At 40.5% G+C, this 25,327-nt stretch overlaps 1 protein-coding gene across 1 annotated transcript; it reads right to left on the bottom strand.

Moving 5' to 3' along the window:
- Positions 1 to 469: 469 nt before the first annotated feature.
- LOC147978448 (uncharacterized) lies at positions 470 to 877 on the bottom strand. Its single transcript, XM_087516602.1, has 2 exons — positions 812 to 877; positions 470 to 730 (listed from the first exon to the last, which is right to left on the bottom strand). Exons 1-2 carry the CDS (start codon positions 875 to 877, stop codon positions 470 to 472), a joined length of 327 nt encoding a protein of 108 aa, XP_087372728.1.
- Between the last annotated feature and the right edge of the window lie 24,450 nt (positions 878 to 25,327).

The raw sequence follows: 25,327 nt of genomic DNA, 5'->3' as shown, positions 1-25,327 counted from the left end.
TACCCTATGAACCAAATGAGGCTTGAATGTATCCGTGTTGACTATTGTCTGATCGATCGCTAAGCCTACAATTTTAGGAGCTTGGGCTATTGGTCGGTCGACGACGGATCAGTATAAGCGTACCACGAGCTCATCAGCCCCAACATTTCTCTTCGGTGAGTGTTTTGCAAGTACTATAGCTCGCACAGTAGCTAGCCTACTAACACCAAGAATCATCAGATAAGCCCTGCTGATATGATAAACAGTTCAAACTTACATCTAAGCATGCCATATATTACATCAAAAGCTGGTGAGGATACATCTTTTTCCATAACTCGGAGAGGGTTCGCATGATTCACTATCAAACAAAAGTAGCAAGTACCGCCCACACAAGACAGTGCACTAGCCCTAAGATGGTTTGATAACATGCATTGTTCTAGTAATTAAACACAGGGCAATGCAAACTACCCTGAAGGATTAGCGCGACCAACTATTTCTTGTCATCGATCTCTCGGGCAATGACCACAGCACGGACAGCGGCATGGGAATCGATCTCCGGGGCAATGTCCACAGGACTGACCGCGGCATCGGAATTGATCTCTGGGGCGATGTCCACAGGATGGACAGCGACATCGGAATCGATCTCCGGGGCGATGCCAACAGGACGGACCGCGACATCGAAAACGATCTCTGGGGCGTTGTCCACAGGACGGGCTGCGACATCGGAATCATCAAGGACGTCCACCAGCACCTGCACAACCCTAACATATTAGCAAGCACATTGTAAATAATCAAAAACCACAACTATGGTAATAAGCCATTATTTTTTTACCTTGTGCGGCTCACCGGGGGATCCCATCCCTCCGGGGGCCATCTCCTTGTCCTCGACGGGGGCCATCACCTTGCCACGGGAATACTGCTTCTCAACGGCGACTATCTCCTCAAAAACTGCCTTGAGCCTCGCATAGGTGGCCATCAGAGTTTCTGGGGTAGGCATGGTGGGGCCCTTGCTGTTCTTCCAACTTTCTTTGAGGAGTTCGTCCACCAACGTCGTCAACTCTTTGGCCAGTGCTTGTTTCTTGGAGTTCTTCGTCTCCATGGGTTGGCCCGCCAACATGGTCAACTCGTTGGTCGGCGCTTGCTTCCTGGAGATCGCTGTCTTTACTGGGTTGTCCGCCGACAACTCTTTACCTAGTGCTCCAGGATCCATCAATGAACTGACAAACAAAAAGCAATCGAAAGGAAACCACAATCACAATGAAAACGGGAAAAGAATAGGCTGTGAGAATCGGTCGGTGCTTTGCAAAAAGAAGATTCTTGGAATGAAAATATAGCAGCATCACTGATTCGCCCACCTTTCCTTCGTCGGTACAGAAGAAAAATGGCAGAAGTGAGTACCCTGGAGTGAGGTTTTCTTCAAGAAAGGGGAGAAAGGGCTTCAACGAGCGTTCCAGTGAAATGATGGTTGCTTCATCCAGTCCAACTTCGAGGCCACTTTACCACTGCTGGTAAAGGTGTGGGTTTTGTGATATGACGGGTCATGACAGCCACACCGGGGTGACTAGTGAGTTTCGACTGTAGCACTCGCTGTGATTTGGTGGATGGCACATGGGCCCGGATGCTTTGATGTCCCGCATGTAGATAGAGCGGCTAGTCATATAGGAGTGCTCAATATGTGCACCGCGACCAAGGCGGAGAGGAAAACGAGAGAACTACATAATTAATCCATGAGTTTAATTAGGGTAGTTTTGTAAAGTACGAGATACATTCCTCCAATCGCAAAATGCCTTGGTTGATGAGATTTGAGATTTGAGCCCTATAAACCGGAAGGGAGGGAGTACTACACGCGGTGTAGTCTAGTCACTTGTTGGAATCTCTAGAAAGACTTATACCGCATGATTCTTTGCTCCTTCTTAATACTACATACTACTTCGCCGACATGTGGGACAGCCAGCAGCATCCGGGTCGATGTAATACGTGTCATGCACCAGATTAGAGTGCGGAACGAAAGGGGGCATCACCCCCGGTCGTACCGCCAGTAATTCATGACTATAGTGAGTAGTCATATCACAAGTCTTTCCAACAGTAACGCGCCGTCAAATCGGACAGCCCGACCTTTCTAGCAGTAAGTAAGTTGAATCCACTACTCCCTCACCCTCCTCGCCTCTCTGTCAAACCGCCTACGCGAAAACTGCCGCGCGTACTGCCCGGGAAAAGCCCCGCCCTCAACTTTTAACTACGCGAAAATACACCCGTGGGGTTGTTCAATGAATGGAGGGCCGGGGAGCACAAGTGAACAATACTAGTACTGTATGTTTATTCACCCGTGGGGTTGTTCAATGAATGGAGGGCCGGGGAGCACAAGTGAACAATACTACTACTAGTAGTAGTAAGTAGGAGTCGTACAGTTAGTCACCTTAAATAGAGAGTTTCTTTTCATTAATGCCACGTACACAAATTGAAACGCTTGTTGTGGAGAGAAAAAGATAATCACTCCACTATATATGTATGCAGGGGCCTGAGCGCTTGCTTTACTAGGGTTGCTCTCTTCATTCTCTCATCCTCTCCAGAAATAAACAAGACAGCGGTAGCGACATTTTCTCTCTGCTCACCGCTGGTCACAGATCCGGCCGGATCCCTTCGCCTGGTGTGTGTAGAGGACTAGGTGCATCGTTCACGTGGTCATCACCAGCAAGGGAGGAAACCCACAGCTGCCGGAGGGGCCCGATCCTCTGCCCGTGCCGTTCTATCTGACACAGCGCCGGCTCGGGAGGTCCTCCGACCCTTCTTCCTCCCTGCCGTATTGTCCGCAGATCCGACCTGCCGCCGCCGACATCCCGACGACCCTCAGGTATACATTCTTCGAAAGCGGCCTTGCTCTACTTCCCTAGCTCCCCACGTGTCTGCATGTGCATCTTTTTCTACTCCCATCAGCTCTTCGAAAGCCACCTAAATTTTTAGTATTATTAGAGGTAAAGCTACTTCATGCATTTGAATCTAGGACTTTGTTCAAACAACGAAGAAAGGGGGGAAAGTTGTAGCATGAATCTAGGACTTGATTCAAAGAGGAAATAATATAGTGAAAGTAGTAGAGACCGGATACCCAACCGGTCTCTTGGTTGAAAAAGGAAATAATGGGAAAACGCAATACAAACTGGATAAGGAACAGATCTATGATTGGTTGAAAAAAGGATAGAAAGTGGCGGCTGGTGGACGCCTTCTAGGTAAAGGAAGATCATATTCAGTTTCATCATCAAGATCTAAATACTCCGAATTTTTAGAACGCCTTCTAGGTAAAGGAAGATCATATTCAGTTTCATCCAGATTCATATTGCAAAACAAAGATTTAATAGGGGACACATCAATAACTTTTAGATCTTCATCTTGATTTTCATAGGAATTGGAAGAACACGCTTTAATAAAGGCATCTTTGGAAGCACGCATCCTAGCGGTTCTTTCCTTGCACTCATCAATGGAAATTCTCATGGCTTTGAGAGACTCATTGATATCATACTTAGGAGGAATAGATCTAAGCTTTAAAGAATCAACCTCAAGAGAAATTCTATCAACGTTCCTAGCCAAATCATCAACTTTAAGCAATTTCTCTTCAAGCAAGGCATTAAAATTCTTTTATGAATTCATAAACTCTTTAACACTATTCTCAAATTCAGAGGGCATCTTATTAAAGTTTCCATAAGAGTTGTTGTAGGAATTTCCATAATTATTAGAAGGATTACTAGGATAAGGCCTAGGATTAAAATTCCCTCTATAAGCGTTGTTACCAAAATTATTCCTACCAACAAAATTCACATCCATAGATTCATTGTTATTCTCAATCAAAGTAGACAAAGGCATATCATTAGGATCAGAAGAAACACTCTTAGCAGCAAATAATTTCATAAGTTCATCCATCTTTCCACTCAAAACATTAATTTCTTCTATCACATGCACTTTTTTATTAGAAGATCTTTCAGTATGCCATTGAGAATAATTAACCATAATATTATCTAGGAGTTTAGTAGCATCTCCTAAAGTGATTTCCATAAAAGTGTCTCCCGCGGCCGAATCTAAAAGATTTCTAGAAGAAAAATTCAATCCGACATAAAAAAATTGTATAATCATCCACAAATTCAAACCATGAGTAGGGCAATTACGTATCATTAATTTCATTCTCTCCCAAGCTTGTGCAACATGTTCATGATCAAGTTGCTTAAAATTCATAATGTCGTTTCTAAGAGAGATGATCTTAGCGGGAGGAAAATCCTTAGAGATAAAAGCATCTTTGCACTTGTTCCAAGAATCAATACTATTTTTAGGCAAAGACGAAAACCAAGCTTTAGCAAGATCTCTAAGCGAAAAAGGAAATAGCTTCAATTTAACAACATCATTATCAACATCTTTCTTCTTTTGCATATCATCTAAATCAACGAATCTATTAAGATGAGTAGCGGCATCTTCACTAGGAAGGCCGGCGAATTGATCTTTCATAACAAGATTCAACAAAGCAGTATTGATTTCACAAGATTTAGTATTGGCAAGAGGAGCAATCGGAGTGCTAAGGAAATCATTATTGTTGGTATTGGTGAAGTCACACAATTTGGTAGTATCTTGAGCCATCGCGACAAACAAGCAATCCAACACACGAGCAAAAGGCAAGCGAGAAAAAGGCAAACGAAAAAAGAGAAGGAGAAGGAGATTGGGAAAGAGAGGGCGAATAAAACGGCAAGGGTGAAGTGGGGGAGAGGAAAACGAGAGGCAAATGGCAACTAATGTAATGCGGGAGATAGGGATTGTGATGGGTACTTTGTATGTTGACTTTTTGCGTAGACTCCCCGGCAACGGCGCCAGAAATTCTTCTTGCTACCTCTTGAGCACTGCGTTGGTTTTCCCCGAAGAGGAGAGGATGATGCAGCAAAGTAGCGTAAGTATTTCCCTCAGTTTTTGAGAACCAAGGTATCAATCCAGTAGGAGGCCACGCGCAAGTCCCTCGTACCTACACAAAAACAATAGCTCAACGCAACCAACGCGATTAGGGGTTGTCAATCCCTTCACGGTCACTTACGAGCGTGAGATCTGATAGAGATGATAGATAATATTTTTGGTATTTTTGATATAGAGATGCAAAGTGAAAAGTAAAAGACAAAGTAAAAAAGCAAAGCAAGATTAAAGTGATGGAGATTGATATGATGAGAATAGACCCGGGGGCCATAGGTTTCACTAGTGGCTTCTCTCAAGAGCATAAGTATTCTACGGTGGGTGAACAAATTACTGTTGAGCAATTGACAGAATTGAGCATAGTTATGAGAATATCTAGGTATGATCATGTATATAGGCATCACGTCCGAGACAAGTAGACCGACTCCTGCCTGCATCTACTACTATTACTCCACTCATCGACCACTATCCTGCATGTATCTAGAGTATTAAGTTAAAAACAGAGTAACGCCTTAAGAAAGATGACATGATGTAGAGGGATAAATTCATGCAATATGATATGAACCCCATCTTGTTATCCTCGATGGCAACAATGCAATACGTGCCTTGCTGCCCCTTCTGTCACTGGGAAAGGACACCACAAGATCGAACCCAAAGCTAAGCACTTCTCCCATGGCAAGAAAAACCAATCTAGTAGGCCAAACCAAACTGATAATTCGAAGAGACTTGCAAAGATAACCAATCATACATAAAAGAATTTAGAGAAGATTCAAATATTATTCATAGATAGACTTGATTATAAACCCACAATTCATCGGTCTCAACAAACACACCGCAAAAAGAAGATTACATTGAATAAATCTCCACGAGAGAGGGTAGAACATTGTATTGAGATCCAAAAAGAGAGAAGAAGCCATCTAGCTACTAACTATGGACCCGAAGGTCTGAGGTAAACTACTCACACTTCATCGGAGGGGCTATGACGATGTAGAAGTCCTCCGTGATGACGGCCCTCTCCGGCGGAGCTCCGGAACAGGCCCCAAGATGGGATCTCGTGGATACAGAAAGTTGCGGCGATGGAATTAGGTTTTTGGCTCCGTATCTGATCGTTTGGGGGTACGTAGGTATATATAGGAGGAAGGAGTACGTCGGTGAGCAACAGGGGGCCCACGAGGTAGGGGCGCGCCTTAAGGGGGGCGTGCCCCCCACCCTCATGACCGCCTTTTTTGTGCCTTGGCATAGGGTCCAAGTCTCCTGGATCACGTTCGGTGAGAAAATCACGTTCCCGAAGGTTTCATTCCATTTGGACTCCGTTTGATATTCCGTTTCTTCGAAACACTGAAATAGGCAAAAAACAGCAATTCTGGGTTGGGCCTCCGGTTAATAGGTTAGTCCCAAAAATAATATAAAAGTGGAAAATAAAGCCCAATGTAGTCCAAAACAGTAGATAATATAGCATGGAGCAATCAAAAATTATAGATACGTTGGAGACGTATCAGGCATCCCCAAGCTTAATTCCTGCTCGTCCTCGAGTAGGTAAATGATAAAAAGAGAATTTTTGATACGGAGTGCTACTTGGCATAATTTCAATGCAAATCTTCTTAATTGTGGTATGAATATTCAGATTCGAAAGATTCAAGACAAAAGTTCATATTGACATAAAAATAATAATACTTCAAGCATACTAACAAAGCAATTATGTCTTCTCAAAATAACATGGCCAAAGAAAGTTATCCCTACAAAATCATATAGTCTGGCTATGCTCTATCTTCACCACACAAAGTATTTAAATCATGCACCACCCCGATGACAAGCCAAGCACTAGAGCTATAAGTATATGAAAGCTCAACAAAAGAAACTAAGTGGGTGTGCATCCAACTCGCTTGCTCACGAAGACCTAGGGCAATTTTGAGGAAGCCCATCATTGGAATATACAAGCCAAGTTCTATAATGAAAAATTCCCACTAGTATATGAAAGTGACAAAATGAGAGACTCTCTATCATGAAGATCATGGTGCTACTTTTAAGCACAAGTGTGGTAAAAGGATAGTAACATTGTCCCTTCTCTCTTTTTCTCTCATTTTTTTTATTTGGGCCTTTTCTCTTATTTTTTATGGCCTCTTTTTTTTCGTCCGGAGTCTCATCCCGACTTGTGGGGGAATCATAGTCTCCATCATCCTTTCCTCACTTGGGACAATGCTCTAATAATTGATGATCATCACACTTTTATTTTTCTTACAACTCAACAATTACAATTCGATACTTAGAACAAAATATGACTCTATATGAATGCCTCCGGCGGTGTACCGGGATATGCAATGAATCAAGAGTGACATGTATGAAAGAATTATGAACGGTGGTTTGCCACAAATACGATGTCAACTACATGATCATGCTAGCAATATGACAATGATGGAGCGTGTCATAATAAACGGAACGGTGGAAAGTTGCATGGCAATATATCTCGGAATGGCTATGGAAATGCCATGATAGGTAGGTATGGTGGCTGTTTTAAGGAAGGTATATGGTGGGTGTATGATACCGGCGAAAAGTGCGCGGTATTAGAGAGGCTGGCAATGGTGGAAGGATGGGAAGAAGTGTGTATAATCCATGGACTCAACATTAGTCATAAAGAACTCATATACTTATTGCAAAAATCTAGAAGTTATCAAAGCAAAGTATTACGCGCATGCTCCTAGGGGGATAGATTGGTAGGAAAAGACCATCGCTCGTCCCCGACCGCCACTCATAAGGAAGACAATCAATAAATAAATCATGCTCCGACTTCATCACATAACAGTTCACCATACGTGCATGCTACGGGAATCACAAACTTTAACACAAGTATTCTTTAAATTCACAACTACTCAACTAGCATGACTCTAATATCACCATCTTCATATCTCAAAACAATTATCAAGTATCAATCTTTTCTTTGTATTCAACGCACTCAAAAGAAAGTTTCACAAATCTTGAATACCAAGCATATTATTATTAAGCAAATTACCATGCTATTAAGACTCTCAAAATAATCTAAGTGGAGCATGAGAGATCAATAGTTTCTTTAAAACAAATCCACCATCGTGCTCTAAAAGATCTAAGTGAAGCACATAGAGCAAAATCATAACGCTCAAAAGGTATAAGTGAAGCACATAGGGCAAAACTACATAGCTCAAAAAATATAAGTGAAGCACATAGAGTATTCTATCAAATTCCAATTCATGTATGGATCTCTCAAAAGGTGTGTACAGCAAGGATGATTGTGGCACACTAACAAACAAAGACACAAATAATACAAGACACTCCAAGCAAAACACATATCATGTGGTGAATAAAAATATAGCTCCAAGTAAAATTACCGATGGAAGTAGACGAAAGAGGGGATGCCTTCCGGGGCATACCCAAGCTTTGACTTTTTGGTGTCCTTGGATTATCTTGGGGTTGCCATGGGCATCCCCAAGATTAGGCTCTTGCCACTCCTTGTTCCATAATCCATCAAAAGATTTCACCCAAAACTTGAAAACTTCACAGCACAAAACTCAATAGAAATCTCGTGAGCTCCGTTAGAGAAAGAAAACAAAAGACCACTTCAAGGTACTGTAATGAACTCATTCTTTATTTATATTGGTGTTAAACCTACTGTATTCCAACTTCTCTATGGACTATAAACTATTTTACTAGCCATAGATTTATCAAAATAAGCAAACAACACACGAAAAATAGAATCTGTCAAAAACAGAACAGTCTGTAGCAATCTGTAACTAACGCAAACTTCTGGAACACCAAAAAATCTACCAAAATAGGACGACCTAGACAATTTGTTTATTGATCAGCAGAAATTTGAATCAGTATTTTATCACGTTCTGGTGATTTTTAACAATTGTTTTAGTGAACAGAAAGTTTCTGGAAATTACAGCAAGATCAAATAACTATCATCCAAGAAGATTCTATAGGTCTAACTTGGCTCAAACACTAATTAAAACACAAAACCACATCCAAACAGAAGGTAGATGGGTTATTTATTCCTAAACACAATAAAAAACAAAAAAATAAAATTGGGTTGCCTCCCAACAAGCGCTATCGTTTAACGCCCCTAGCTAGGCATAAAAGCGAGGATAGATCTAGGTATTGCCCTCTTTGGTAGGCAATCCATAAGTGGCTCTCATGATAGTTTCATATGGTAATTTTATTTTCTTTCTTGGAAAGTGTTCCATGCCATTTTTAAATGGAAATTTAAATCTAATATTCCCTTCCTTCATATCAATAATCGCACCAACCGTTCTAAGGAAAGGTCTACCAAGAATAATAGGGCAAGAAGGATTGCAATCTATATCAAGAACAATGAAATCTACGGGCACATAATTCCTATTTGCAACAATAAGAACATCATTAATCCTTCCCATAGGTTTCTTAATAGTGGAATCCGCAAGATGCAAGTTTAGAGAGCAATCATCAAAATTACGAAAATCTAGTAAATCACACAAAGTCTTGGGAATAGTAGAGACACTAGCACCCAAATCACACAAAGCATAAAACTCATGATCTTTAATTTTAATAGTTGGTTCCCACCCATCATAGAGTTTTCTAGGGATAGAAACTTTCAACTCAAGTTTTTCTTCATAAGATTGCATCAAGGCATCAACAATATGTTCGGTAAAGGCTTTATTTTGACTATAAGCATGAGGAGAATTTAGCACGGGTTGCAACAAGGAAATACAATCAATTAAAGAGCAACTTTCATAATTAAATTCCTTGAAATCCAATATAGTGGGTTTAGCAACATCTATATTTTTATTTCTTTCAATCCCACTTTCATCAATTTCATCATTAAGATCTAAATACTCCGAATTTTTAGAACGCCTTCTAGGTAAAGGAAGATCATATTCAGTTTCATCAAGATTCATATTGCAAAATAAAGATTTAATAGGGGACACATCAATAACTTTTAGATCCTCATCTTGATTTTCATAGGAATTGGAAGAACACGCTTTAATAAAGGTATCTTTGGAAGCACACATCCTAGTGGTTCTTTCCTTGCACTCATCAATGGAAATTCTCATGGCTTTGAGAGACTCATTGACATCATCTTTAGGAGGAATAGATCTAAGCTTTAAAGAATCAACCTTAAGAGAAATTCTATCAACGTTTCTAGCAAAACCATCAACTTTAAGCAATTTCTCCTCAAGCAAAGCATTAAAATTCTTTTGTGAATTCATAAACTCTTTAAAACTATTCTCAAATTCAGAGGGCATCTTATTAAAGTTTCCATAAGAGTTGTTGTAGGAATTTCCATAATTATTAGAAGGATTACTAGGATAAGGCCTAGGATTAAAATTCCCTCTATAAGCGTTGTTACCAAAATTATTCCTACCAACAAAATTCACATCCATAGATTCATTGTTATTCTCAATTAAAGTAGACAAAGGCATATCATTAGGATCAGAAGAAACACTCTTAGCAGCAAATAATTTCATAAGTTCATCCATCTTTCCACTCAAAACATTAATTTCTTCTATCGCATGCACTTTTTTTTAGAAGATCATTCAGTATGCCATTGAGAATAATTAACCATAACATTATCTAGGAGTTTAGTACCATCTCCTAAAGTGATTTCCATAAAAGTGCCTCCTGCGGCCGAATCTAAAAGATTTCTAGAAGCAAAATTCAATCCAGCATAAAAATTTTGTGTAATCATCCACAAATTCAAACCATGAATAGGGCAATTACGTATCATTAATTTCATTCTCTCCCAAGCTTGTGCAACATGTTCATGATCAAGTTGCTTAAAATTCATAATGTCGTTTCTAAGAGAGATGATCTTAGCGGGAGGAAAATACTTAGAGATAAAAGTATCTTTGCTCTTGTTCCAAGAATCAATACTATTTTTAGGCAAAGACGAAAACCAAGCTTTAGCAAGATCTCTAAGCGAAAAAGGAAATAGCTTCAATTTAACAACATCATTATCAACATCTTTCTTCTTTCGCATATCACATAAATCAACGAAGCTATTAAGATGAGTAGCGGCATCTTCACCAGGAAGGTCGGTGAATTGATCTTTCATAACAAGATTCAACAAAGCAGTATTGATTTCACAAGATTCAGTATTGGCAAGAGGAGCAATCGGAGTGCTAAGGAAATCATTATTGTTGGTATTGGTGAAGTCACACAATTTGGTAGTACCTTGAGCCATCGCGACAAACAAGCAATCCAACACACGAGCAAAAGGCAAGCGAGAAAAAGGCAAACGAAAAAAGAGAAGGAGAAGGAGATTGGGAAAGAGAGGGCGAATAAAATGGCAAGGGTGAAGTGGGGGAGAGGAAAACGAGAGGCAAATGGCAACTAATGTAATGCGGGAGATAGGGATTGTGATGGGTACTTGGTATGTTGACTTTTTGCGTAGACTCCCCGGCAACGGTGCCAAAAAAAATTCTTGCTACCTCTTGAGCACTGCGTTGGTTTTCCCCGAAGAGGAGAGGATGATGAAGCAAAGTAGCGTAAGTATTTCCCTCCGTTTTTGAGAACCAAGGTATCAATCCAGTAGGAGGCCACGCACAAGTCCCTCGTACCTACACAAAAACAATAGCTCAACGCAACCAACGCGATTAGGGGTTGTCAATCCCTTCATGGTCACTTAGGAGAGTGAGATCTGATAGAGATGATAGATAATATTTTTGGTATTTTTGATATAGAGATGCAAAGTGAAAAGTAAAAGACAAAGTAAAAAAGCAAAGCAAGATTAAAGTGATGGAGATTGATATGATGAGAATAGACCCGGGGGCCATAGGTTTCACTAGTGGCTTCTCTCAAGAGCATAAGTATTCTACGGTGGGTGAACAAATTACTGTTGAGCAATTGACAGAATTGAGCATAGTTATGAGAATATCTAGGTATGATCATGTATATAGGCATCACATCCGAGACAAGTAGACCGACTCCTGCCTGCATCTACTACTATTACTCCACTCATCGACCACTATCCTGCATGTATCTAGAGTATTAAGTTAAAAACAGAGTAACGCCTTAAGAAAGATGACATGATGTAGAGGGATAAATTCATGCAATATGATATGAACCCCATCTTGTTATCCTCGATGGCAACAATGCAATACGTGCCTTGCTGCCCCTTCTGTCACTGGGAAAGGACACCACAAGATCGAACCCAAAGCTAAGCACTTCTCCCATGGCAAGAAAAACCAATCTAGTAGGCCAAACCAAACTGATAATTCGAAGAGACTTGCAAAGATAACCAATCATACATAAAAGAATTTAGAGAAGATTCAAATATTATTCATAGATAGACTTGATTATAAACCCACAATTCATCGGTCTCAACAAACACACCGCAAAAAGAAGATTACATCGAATAAATCTCCACGAGAGAGGGTAGAACATTGTATTGAGATCCAAAAAGAGAGAAGAAGCCATCTAGCTACTAACTATGGACCCGAAGGTCTGAGGTAAACTACTCACACTTCATCGGAGGGGCTATGATGATGTAGAAGCCCTCCGTGATGACGGCCCTCTCCGGCGGAGCTCCGAAACAGGCCCCAAGATGGGATCTCGTGGATACAGAAAGTTGTGGCGGTGTAATTAGGTTTTTGGCCCCATATCTGGTCATTTGGGGGTACGTAGGTATATATAGGAGGAAGGAGTACGTCGGTGGAGCAACAGGGGGCCCACGAGGTAGGGGGCGCGCCCCCCACCCTCGTGACTGCCTCTTTTGTCCCTTGGCGTAGGGTCCAAGTCTCCTGGATCACGTTCGTGAGAAAATCACGTTCCCGAAGGTTTCATTCCGTTTGGACTCCGTTTGATATTTCGTTTCTTCGAAACACTGAAATAGGCAAAAAAACAGCAATTCTGGGCTGGGCCTCCGGTTAATAGGTTAGTCCCAAAAATAATATAAAAGTGGAAAATAAAGCCCAATATAGTCCAAAACAGTAGATAATATAGCATGGAGCAATCAAAAATTATAGATACGTTGGAGACGTATCAATATCTTATTTTATTACATATATATATATATATTAGAAACAACATAAGTTTCCGTTAAACCTGTCGTTCGTCCAACCAATTTATAGACCTTCCCACTTCCTTTATTTTTCGTTTTCATTAATCCTATATCTAAATTTTCTTGCACTTTCTTTTTCGATGTAAACTGAGTTTTCTCCCAGTACTTTTTCCTAAAACCAACTCAAATGTCCCACATCTAGCCTAAAAAATAATAATACCCCACGTACTATTAACTCATCAAATTAAAATGATATTTTATTTCGTAAGTTGAAAGTTCTTACAAAATAATATTAATAATAATTGTTTATATATAATAATAATAATAATTGCAGTAATAGACGTGCAATCATGTGTTTATGTTTTTATAACATTTCTCCGTCTAGCCCAACATGATATTTTCACCCAGCCCAGCAGTCCGCGGATTTTGAGAAAAATGCAAATGGGCTTTAAATTCTACCATATATATATATATATATAAACGGGCTGCATATATGCTACATCATTGTTTCACCCAGCACACCAAATGGACTAAAAAACAAATGGATTGCCTAACATGTGGGCCAGTAGGTCGAAGCCTAAGAAGGCGTTGGATTTACATCCAACGGCCGACATTCTTCTTCAATCTCTCATCTTCTTCCCCCAGCGCTGTCGGGACCGCCTGCTCTAGCCTCCAGCGTCCAGCGGCGTTGTTTTGCGCGCCTTAGCGAAACGCTACCCCGCCGACGGCCAGGCCATCCCTCCACTCCGCACCTCCTGTTATTCTATGCCGATTGTAGGCCCATGATACGTCCATTTTGCATCATGCTTTTATATTGATATTTATTGCATTATGGGCTGTTACTACACATTATGTCACAATACTTATGCCTACTCTCTCTTATTTTACAAGGTTTACATAAGGAGGGAGAATGCCGGCAGCTGGAATTCTGGGCTGGAAAAGGAGCAAATATTAGATACCTATTCTGCACAACTCCAAAAGTCCTGAAACTCCACGAAAGTATTTTTTGGAAATAATAAAAAATATTGAGTGGAAGAAGTTCACCAGAGGGGGACCCACCTGGCCACGAGGGTGGGGGCGCACCCCCTGCCTCGTGGGCCCCCTGTTGGCTCTCCGATGGCCATCTTCTGCTATATGAGGTCTTTCATCGAGGAAAAATCATAAGCAACCTTTCGGGACGAAACTCCGCCACCACGAGGCGGAACCAATCTAGGGCTCCGGCAGAGCTGTTCTGCCGGGGACACTTCCCTCCGGGAGGGGGAAATCATCACCATCGTCATCACCAATGCTCCTCTCATCGGGAGAGGGCAATCTCCCTCAACATCTTCACCAACACCATCTCCTCTCCAAACCCTAGTTCATCTCTTGTATCCAATTCTTGTCTCCAAGTCCAGGATTGGTACTAGTAGGTTGCTAGTAGTGTTGATTACTCCTTGTAGTTGATGCTAGTTGGTTTATTTGGTGGAAGATCATATGTTCAGATCCTTTATGCATATGAATACCCCTCTGATTATGAATATGAATACGAATATGCTTTGTGAGTAGTTACGTTTGTTCCTGAGGACATGGGAGAAGTCTTGCTATTAGTAGTCATGTGAATTTGGTATTCGTTCGATATTTTGATGAGATGTATGTTGTCTAGCCTCTAGTGGTGTTATGTGAACGTCGACTACATAACACTTCACCATTATTTGGGCCTAGAGGAAGGCATTCGGAAGTAATAAGTAGATAATGGGTTGCTAGAGTGACAGAAGCTTAAACCCTAGTTTATGTGTTGCTTCGTAAGGGGCTGATTTGGATCCATATGTTTCATGCTATGGTTAGGTTTACCTTAATACTTTTGTTCTAGTTGCGGATGCTTGCAATAGAGGTTAATCATAAGTGGGATGTTTGTTCAAGTAAGAATAGCACCCAAGCACCGGTCCACCCACATATCAAATTATCAAAGTACAGAACGTGAATCATATGAACGTGATGAAAACTAGCTTGACGATATTCCCATCTGTCCTCGGGAGCGCTTTCCTTTATATAAGAGTTCGTCCAGGCTTGTCCTTTGCTACAAAAGGATTGGGCCATCTTGCTGCACATTATTTACTTTTGTTACTTGTTGCTCGTTACAAATTATCTTATCACAAAACTATCTGTTACCACTTATTTCAGTACTTGCAGAGAATACCTTGCTGAAAACCGCTTCATTTCCTTCTGCTCCTCGTTGGGTTCGACACTCTTACTTATCTAAAGGACTAAGATAGATCCCCTATACTTGTGGGTCATCAATACTCTTTTCTAGCGTCGTTGCCGGGGAGTGAAGCGCCTTTGGTAGGTGAAATTTGGTAAGGAAAAATTTATATAGTGTGCTGAAATTTACGGTCACTTGTTACTATGGAAAGTAATCCTCTGAGGGGCTTGTTCGGGGTATCTTCACCCCGACCAGTAGAGCAAAGAATTTCTCCTCAACCTACTGAACCTATTGAAAATGAAATTATTCCCTTTGAAGTTCCTTCGGGTATGTTAGAAAAACTGCTAGATAATCCTTTTACAGGAGATGGAACAAAGCATCCTAATGAGCACCTAATATATGTGGATGAAGTTTGTGGATTATTTAAGCTTGCAGGTATACCCGATGATGTTGTTAAGAAGAAGGTCTTCCCTTTATCTTTGAAGGGAGATGCATCGACATGATATAAGCTATGTGATGATACGGGATCATGGAACTATAAACGAATGAAGTTGGAATTTCATCAAAAGTATTATCCTATGCATCTTGTTCATTGTGATCGCAATTATATATATAATTTTTGGCCTCACGAAGGAGAAAGCATCGCTAAAGCTTGGGGGAGGCTTAAATCAATGCTATATTCATGCCCCAATCATGAGCTCTCAAGAGAAATAATTCTTCAAAAAAATTATGCTCGACTTTCTCATAATAATCAATCCATGCTCGATACTTCTTGTGCTGGCTCTTTTATGATGAAGACTATTGAATTCAAATGGAATTTATTGGATAGAATTAAACACAACTCTGAAGATTGGGATCTCGACGAAGGTAAGGAGACAGGTATGACACCTGAGTTTGATTGTGTTAAATCTTTTATGGATACCGATGTTTTCCGTAAATTTAGCATTAAATATGGACTTGACTCTGAGGTAGTAGCTTCTTTCTGTGAATCTTTTGCTACTTATGTTGATCTTCCCAAGGAGAAGTGGTTTAAATATCATCCTCCCATAGAAGTAATAGTAGTTGCACCTATTAAAGTTGAAGAAAAGACTGTCACTTATAATGATCCTATTGTCCCTACTTCTTATGTTGAGAAACCACCTTTACCTGTTAGGATAAAGGATCATGCTAAAGCTTCAACTGTGGTTCGTAAAAGCAATATTAGAACTTATACACCTCCTGAACAAGTTAAAGTTGAATCTAATATTGCTATTGTTAAAGATCTCTTGGCTGATAATATTGATGGGCATGTTATTTATTTTGGCGGTGAAACTGCTAGAATTGCCAAACCTTGTGCTAAAGATAAACATAGACCTGTGGTAGGTGTGCCTGTTATTTCTGTTAAAATAGGAGATCATTGTTATCATGGCTTATGTGACATGGGTGCTAGTGTTAGTGCGATACCTTATGACTTATACAAAGAAATTATGCATGATATTGCACCTGTTGCGATAGAAGATATTGATGTCACAATTAAACTTGCCAATAGAGATACTATTTCACCAATGGGAATTGTTAGAGATGTTGAAGTCTTGTGTGGGAAAACTAAATATTCTGCTGATTTTCTTGTTCTTGGTTCCCCACAAGATAGCTTTTGTCCCATTATATTTGGTAGACCCTTCTTGAACACTGTTAATCCTAAGATAGACTACGAAAAGAATGTTGTTACTATTGGTTTGGGTGATATGTCTCATGAGTTTAATTTCTCTAAATTTAGTAGACAACACCGTGAAGAAGAATTACCTAGTAAGGATGAAATTATTGGTCTTGCTTCTATTGTCGTACCTCCTAGTGATCGTTTAGAACAATATTTGCTAGACCATGAAAATGATATGTTTATGAATGAAAGATGGGAAATAGATGAAGTATTCTTTAAGCAGGAACCTATTCTGAAACACAATTTGACTGTTGAAATCCTAGGGGATCCCCCTCCACCCAAGGGTGATCCCGTGTTTGAGCTTAAACCGTTGCCTGATAATCTTAAATATGCTTATCTTGATGAAAAGAAGATATATCCTGTTATTATTAGTGCTAACCTTTCAGAGCATGAAGAAGAGAGATTATTGAAAACTCTGAAGAAGCACCGTGCTGCTATTGGATATACTCTTGATGATCTTAAGGGCATTAGTCCCACTCTATGTCAACATAAAATAAATTTGGAAGAAGATGCCAAACCATTCCGTGATCATCAACGAAGGCTTAATCCGAAGATGAAAGAAGTGGTAAGAAAAGAAATACTAAAGCTTCTGGAGGTAGGTATAATTTATCCCGTTGCTGATAGTCAGTGGGTAAGTCCTGTCCATTGTGTCCCTAAGAAGGGAGGTATTACTGTTGTTCCTAATGATAAAGATGAATTGATTCCACAAAGAATTATTATAGGTTATAGGATGGTAATTGATTTTCGTAAATTAAATAAAGCTACTAAAAAGGATCATTACCCCTTACCTTTTATTGATCAAATGCTAGAAAGATTATGCAAACATACACACTATTGCTTTCTAGATGGTTATTCTGGTTTCTCTCAAATACCTGTGTTAGCTAATGATCAATCAAAAACTACTTTTACATGCCCTTTTGGTACTTTTGCTTATAGACGTATGCCTTTTGGTTTATGTAATGCACCTGCTACCTTTCAAAGATGCATGATGGCTATATTCTCTGACTTTTGTGAAAAGATTTGTGAGGTTTTCATGGACGACTTTTCCGTCTATGGATCTTTGTTTGATGATTGCTTGAGCAATCTTGATCGAATTTTGCAAAGATGTGAAGAAACTAATCTTGTCTTGAATTGGTAAAGGTGCCACTTTATGGTTAATGAAGGTATTGTCTTGGGGCATAAAGTTTCTGAAAGAGGTATAAGTTGATGAAGCTAAGGTTGACACTATTGAAAAGATGCCATGTCCCAAGGACATCAAAGGTATATGAAGTTTCCTTGGTCACGCCGGTTTTTATAGGAGGTTCATTAAGGACTTCTCAAAAATTTCTCGGCCTCTGACTAATTTGTTACAAAAAGATATACCATTTGTCTTTGATGATGATTGTGTAGAAGCATTTGAAATACTTAAGAAAGCATTGATCTCTGCACCTATTGTTCAGCCACCTGATTGGAACCTTTGAAATTATGTGTGATGCTAGTGATTATGATGTAGGTGATGTTCTAGGGCAAAGAGTTGATAAGAAATTAAATGTTATCCATTATGCTAGTAAGACTCTAGACAATGCTCAAAGAAATTATGCTACTACCGAAAAGGAATTCTTAGTAGTTGTATTTGCTTGTGATAAGTTCAGACCTTATATTGTTGATTCTAGAGTAACTATTCACACTGATCATGCTGCTATTAAATATCTTATGGAGAAGAAAGATGTTAAACCTAGACTTATTAGATGGGTTCTCTTGCTACAAGAATTTGATTTGCATATTGTTGATAGAAAGGGAGCTGAGAACCCCGTTGCAGACAACTTGTCTAGGTTAGAAAATGTTCTTGATGACCCACTACCTATTGATGATAGCTTTCCTGATGAACAACTAAATTTCATAAATACTTCTCGCAGTAATCCTTGGTATGCTGATTATGCTAATTACATTGTTGCTAAATTTATACCACCTAGTTTCACATACCAGCAAAAGAAAAAGTTTTTCTATGATTTGAGACATTACTTTTGGGATGACCCACATCTTTATAAAGAAGGAGTAGATGGTGTTATTAGACGTTGTGTACCTGAGCATGAACAGGAACAGATCCTATGCAAGTGCCACTCCGAAGCTTATGGAGGACACCACGCGGGAGATAGAACTGCACATAAGGTATTGCAATCCGGTTTTTATTGGCCTACTCTCTTCAAGGATGCCCGTAAGTTTGTATTGTCATGTGATGAATGCCAAAGAATTGGTAATATTAGTAGACGTGAAGAAATGCCTATGAATTATTCACTTGTTATTGAACCATTTGATGTTTGGGGCTTTGATTATATGGGGCCTTTTCCTGCCTCTAATGGTTATACGCATATTTTAGTTGTTGTTGATTACGTTACTAAGTGGGTAGAAGCTATTCCAACTAGTAGTGCTGATCATAACACTTCTATTAAAATGCTTAAGGAAGTTATATTTCCGAGGTTTGGAGTCCCTAGATATTTAATGACTGATGGTGGTTCATATTTTATTCATGGTGCTTTCCGTAAAATGCTTGCTAAGTATGATGTTAATCATAGAATTGCGTCTCCTTATCACCCACAGTCTAGTGGTCAAGTAGAATTGAGTAATAGAGAACTCAAATTAATTTTGCAAAAGACTGTCAATAGATCTAGAAAGAATTGGTCCAAGAAACTTGATGATGCATTATGGGCCTATAGAACTGCATATAAAAATCCTATGGGTATGTCTCCGTATAAAATGGTTTATGGAGAAGCATGTCATTTACCTCTTGAACTAGAACATAAGGCATATTGGACTATTAAAGAGCTCAACTATGATTTCAAACTTGCCGGTGAGAAGAGGTTATTTGATATTAGCTCACTTGATGAATGGAGAACCCAAGCTTATGAAAATGCCAAGTTGTTTAAAGAAAAGGTTAAAAGATGGCATGACAAAAGGATACAAAAGCGTGAGTTTAATGTAGGTGATTATGTATTGCTATACAACTCTCGTTTAAGATTTTTTGCAGGAAAACTTCTCTCTAAATGGGAAGCCCCTTACATTATCGAGGAGGTCTATCGTTCCGGTGCCATAAAAATCAACAACTTCGAAGGCACAAATCCGAAGGTGGTGAACGGTCAAAGAATCAAACATTATATCTCAGGTAATCCTATAAATGTTGAAACCAATATTATCGAAACCGTAACCCTGGAGGAATACATAAGGGACACTTTCCAGAACGTTTCAGACCCCGAAAAGGAATAGGTATGTGGTACGGTAAGTAAACCGACTCCAAAACAGTTTTAAGGCAATATTTCTCCATTTTGGAATATTTAGAAAAATATAAAAATAATAAGTAGTTCGGGAAGGACACGAGGGCTCCACGAGGGTGGAGGGCGTGCCCTACCCCCCTGGGCGCGCCCCCCTACCTCGTGGGCACCTCGTGTGCCTTCCGGACTCCGTTTTCTTGCACGATACGTATTTTGGTCAGTAAAAATTCATTATATATTCTCCCAAAGGTTTTGACTCCTGTATCACGCAATTATACTCTGTTCTTGTTTCGAGCTGTTTTTCTGACAGATCTAGATTACCATGACGTCCCCAAGTGCCTCCAAGGACAAGTTCTTCGAGAAGGTCATCAACCCTTACCTCGCGGAGGTGCTGCGACACCCTCAAACCATTGAGATGCGTGATGGGTTGCTGCACATCCGCGATGAAGAGGGACCGAAGGGGACCGGAAGCGTGGAGACGAGGATCGAAGCAATGGAGCAACAAGTTTTCAAGTGCCAGGGGATGGTGGAACATGGACTCAACTCCAACCACACGATGATCGCGGAGTTCACCAACAAACACAAGCTAGATGCCGACAACATCGGGGAGGCCATCTTCAAGCTTCACGAGAAGATCGAGCACCTTCAAGCCCAAATCTATGACCTGCAAAACCAAAATTGTGCATATGAATATAGATTCAAAAGGATGAGTTTGGCTGCAGATTTGAGGATCCCAGAGACTTGATCATCCTTCTATGATGGTGAGCCTATGCCTTGGAAGATGGACGATAAGCCCGCATCAGCAACAACACCTCCACCTTATTCACCAGCAAAGGAGACATAATCACATGGGTATGGGCACTCCCCTTGGCAACTACCAAGCTTGGGGGAGGTGCCCCGGTATCGTATCACAATCACACTCCTATCTTTACCGTTTTTCTTAGTTCGATCCTATTAGTAGTATCTTGATCTAGTAGAATAAAGTTTATGGCATGATCTAGTTTTGAGTTTTGCTTTATGATCTCTCTATGTAATCAAGTCCGTGAGCTATATATATAATAAAGATTAGTGTTGAGTCGAGGGCTTGATTTTCTTGCTATGATCTTGAGTGAATAAAAGAAAAGATAAAAGAATAAAAAGAAACAAAGAGTTCATATTGATCTTATTGAGAGTAATGACTTCACATAGAAAGAGTATGATGATTAAAAGTTGTTGGGAGTTGGCAAACATAGCTTTGGTCATCATTGCAATTAATAGGAAGTAATAAGGAAAGAGAGGTTTCACATATAAATATATTATCATTGACATCTTTTATGATTGGGAGCACTCATTAAAATATGACATGCTAAGGAGTTGACGTTGGACAAGGAAGACAATGTAATGGGTTATGTTTTCTTATATCTGAGATAAAGTATGTTGTCATGGATCATCCAACATGTTGAGCTTGCATTTCCCCCTCATGCTATCCAAATTCTCAGCACCAAGTAGAGATACTACTTGTGCTTCCAAATATCCTTAAACTCAGTTTTGCCATGAGAGTCCACTATACCTACCTATGGATTGAGTAAGATCCTTCAAGTAAGTTGTCATCGGTGCAAAGCAGTAAAAATTGCTCTCTGAATATGTATGACTTATTAGTGAGGGAGAAAATAAGCTTTATACGATCTTGTGATGTGGAAGAAATAAAAGCGACGGACTGCATAATAAAGGTTCATATCACAAGGGGCAATATAAAGTGACGTTCTTTCACATTAAGATTTTGTGCATCCAACCCTAAAAGCGCATGGCAACCCCTGCTTCACTCTGCGAAGGGCCTATCTTTTATTATTATCCTCTACCTTATGCAAGAGTCATGGTGATCTTCACCTGTCCTTTTTACATTTTATCCTTTGGCAAGCACACTATGTTGGAAGGATCCTGATAGATATATCTAATTGGATGTAGGGGAGCATGAGTTATTATTGTTGACATTACCCTTGAGGTAAAAGGTTGGGAGGCGAAACTATAAGCCCCTATCTTTCTCTGTGTCCGATTAAAACTCCGTAACCACAAGTATCGCGTGAGTGTTAGCAATTATGAAAGAGTAAATGATAGTTGAGTATGTGGACTTGCTATTAAGCTCTGACATGGACTCTTTCTAATGTTATGATAAATTGCAATTGCTTCAATGACTGAGATTATAGTTTGTTAGTTCTCAATAAAGTTTATGATTCGCACTTTGCATTGTGAATGGATTGTTACTTGAGCATAAGAATTCATATGACCATATCTATATATGTTGCTGTTATGAGATTAATCATGATGCCTTCATGTCCGTATTTTATTTTTATTGACACCTCTACCTCTAAACATGGGGACATATTTATTGTTATCGGCTTCCGCTTGAGGACAAGCGAGGTCTAAGCTTGGGGGAGTTGATACGTCCATTTTGCATCATGCTTTTATATTGATATTTATTGCATTATGGGTTGTTATTACACATTATGTCACAATACTTATGCCCATTCTCTCTTATTTTACAAGGTTTACATAAGGAGGGAGAATGTCGGCAGCTGGAATTCTGGGCTGGAAAAGGAGCAAATATTAGAGACCTATTCTGCACAACTCCAAAAGTCCTGAAACTCCACGAAAGTCATTTTTGGAAATAATAAAAAATATTGAGCGGAAGAAGTTCACCAGAGGGGGACCCACCTGGCCATGAGGGTGGGGGCGCGCCCTACCCCCCAGGGCGCGCCCCCTGCCTCGTGGGCCCCCTGTTGGCTCTCCGATGGCCATCTTCTGCTATATGAGGTCTTTCGTCGAGGAAAAAAATCATAAGCAACCTTTCGGGACGAAACTCCGCCGCCACGAGGCAGAACCTTGGCGGAACCAATCTAGGGCTCCGGCAGAGCTGTTCTGCCGAGGACACTTCCCTCCGGGAGGGGGAAATCATCACCATCGTCATCACCAATGCTCCTCTCATCGGGAGAGGGCAATCTCCATCAACATCTTCACCAGCACCATCTCCTCTCAAAACCCTATTTCATCTCTTGTATCCAATTCTTGTCTCCAAGTCCGGGATTGGTACTAGTAGGTTGCTAGTAGTGTTGATTACTCCTTGTAGTTGATGCTAGTTGGTTTATTTGGTGGAAGATCATATGTTCAGATCCTTTATGCATATTAATACTCCTCTGATTATGAATATGAATATGCTTTGTGAGTAGTTACATTTGTTCCTGAGGACATGGGAGAAGTCTTGCTATTAGTAGTCATGCGAATTTGGTATTCGTTCGATATTTTGATGAGATGTATGTTGTCTAGCCTCTAGTGGTGTTATGTGAACGTCGACTACATAACACTTCACCATTATTTGGGCCTAGAGGAAGGCATTGGGAAGTAATAAGTAGATGATGGGTTGCTAGAGTGACAGAAGCTTAAACCCTAGTTTATGCGTTGCTTCATAAGGGGCTGATTTGGATCCATATGTTTCATGCTATGGTTAGGTTTACCTTAATACTTTTGTTGTAGTTGTGGATGCTTGCAATAGAGGTTAATCATAAGGGGGATGTTTGTTCAAGTAAGAACAGCACCCAAGCACCGGTCCACCCACATATCAAATTATCAAAGTATCGAACACGAATCATATGAACGTGATGAAAACTAGCTTGACGATATTCCCATGTGTCCTCGGGAGCGCTTTCCTTTATATAAGAGTTCTTCCAGGCTTGTCCTTTGCTACAAAAAGGACTGGGCCATCTTGCTGCACTTTATTTACTTTTGTTACTTGTTGCTCGTTACAAATTATCTTATCACAAAACTATCTGTTACCACTTATTTCAGTACTTGCAGGGAATACCTTGCTGAAAACCGCTTATCATTTCCTTCTGCTCCTCGTTGGGTTCGACACTCTTACTTATCGAAAGAACTACAATAGATCCCCTATACTTGTGGGTCATCAGCCCACCCCGCACCCGAACCAGTCAAGTTTCCCACTCCTCTTCGTCTGCGACTCCACTGCCGCGTCTTCCCCATCTCCGGGTCATTCCAGTCTGGGGCCTTGCCGTCGTCCACCGCCTCGGTGCGCTCGGTGCGGCATGGTCAACATACGAGAGTCATCGGAAGAGGACTGTACGTGGAGATCCTGATGGCTAGGACCCACGAGGTCCATGGTCACACGCAAGGAAATTTCCTCCTTATTAAGCTGTTTCCTCCCCCTGATAGCTGGGACCCACCGGCTGTATCTTCGCACGGAAGGAAGTGCCTCCTTGTTATGCGAAAAAAATATTCCTCCCGTTGACAGATGGGACCCGTTAGATTTGGTGGCTGACTTGTGGGCCTACTAAGCGGACGTGTACGCAGGGCTTTGTCAACTTAATCAACAAATGATTCCAGCAGCTGGACCGTTGGATGTTAATCCAACAGCCGTGCTCCTTCTTCAACCTCTGTTCTTGCTCGTTGATACGTCTCCAACGTATCTATAATTTTTGATTGCTTCATGCTATATTATATTCTGTTTTGGATGATTAATGGGCTTTGTTATATACTTTTATATTATTTTTGGGACTAACCTATTAACCGGAGGCCCAGCCCAAATTGTTGTTTTTTGCCTATTTCAGAGTTTTGTAGAAAAAGAATATCAAACGGAGTCCAAATGGAATGAAACCTTCGGGGACGTGATTTTCGGAACAAACGTGATCCAGAGGACTTGGACCCTACGTCAAGAAAGCAACCAGGAGAGCACGAGGCAGGGGGCGCGCCTACCCCCCTGGGCGCGCCCTCCACCCTCGTGGGGCCCATGTTGCTCCACCGACGTACTTCTTCCTCCTATATATACCTACGTACCCCCAAACCAACAGAAGCATCCACGAAAACCTAATTCCACCGCCGCAACCTTCTGTACCCGTGAGATCCCATCTTGGGGCCTTTTCCGGTGTCCTGTCGGAGGGGGCATTGATCACGGAGGGCTTCTACATCAACAACATAGCCTCTCCAATGATGTGTGAGTAGTTTACCTCAGACCTTCGGGTCCATAGTTATTAGCTAGATGGCTTCTTCTCTCTCTTTGGATCTCAATACAAAGTTCTCCACGATTCTCGTGGAGATCTATTCGATGTAATCTTGTTTTGTGGTGTGTTTGTTGAGACCGATGAATTGTGGGTTTATGATCAAGTTTATCTATGAACAATATTTGAATCTTCTCAGAATTCTTTTATGTATGATTGGTTATCTTTGCAAGTCTCTTCGAATTATCAGTTTGGTTTGGCCTACTAGATTGATCTTTCTTGCAATGGGAGAAGTGCTTAGCT

This window comes from Triticum urartu, chromosome 3A, assembly GCF_056163025.1.
Source record: "Triticum urartu cultivar PI428250 chromosome 3A, HENAU_Tu73, whole genome shotgun sequence".
Taxonomy (NCBI): domain Eukaryota; kingdom Viridiplantae; phylum Streptophyta; class Magnoliopsida; order Poales; family Poaceae; genus Triticum; species Triticum urartu.
Note: the sequence above shows the minus strand (reverse complement) of the source record. Positions and strands in the feature narration are given on the sequence as shown.

What these genes read in the sequence shown, in the direction of transcription:
- LOC147978448 (XM_087516602.1), bottom strand. Translation starts at nt 877, where the DNA reads ATGGCCCCCGTCGAGGACAAGGAGATGGCCCCCGGAGGGATGGGATCC. An exon ending in CCCCCGGTGAGCCGCACAAG is followed by an intron (nt 731 to 811) that starts GTAAAAAAATAA and finishes AGGGTTGTGCAG; the next exon opens with GTGCTGGTGGACGTCCTTGA.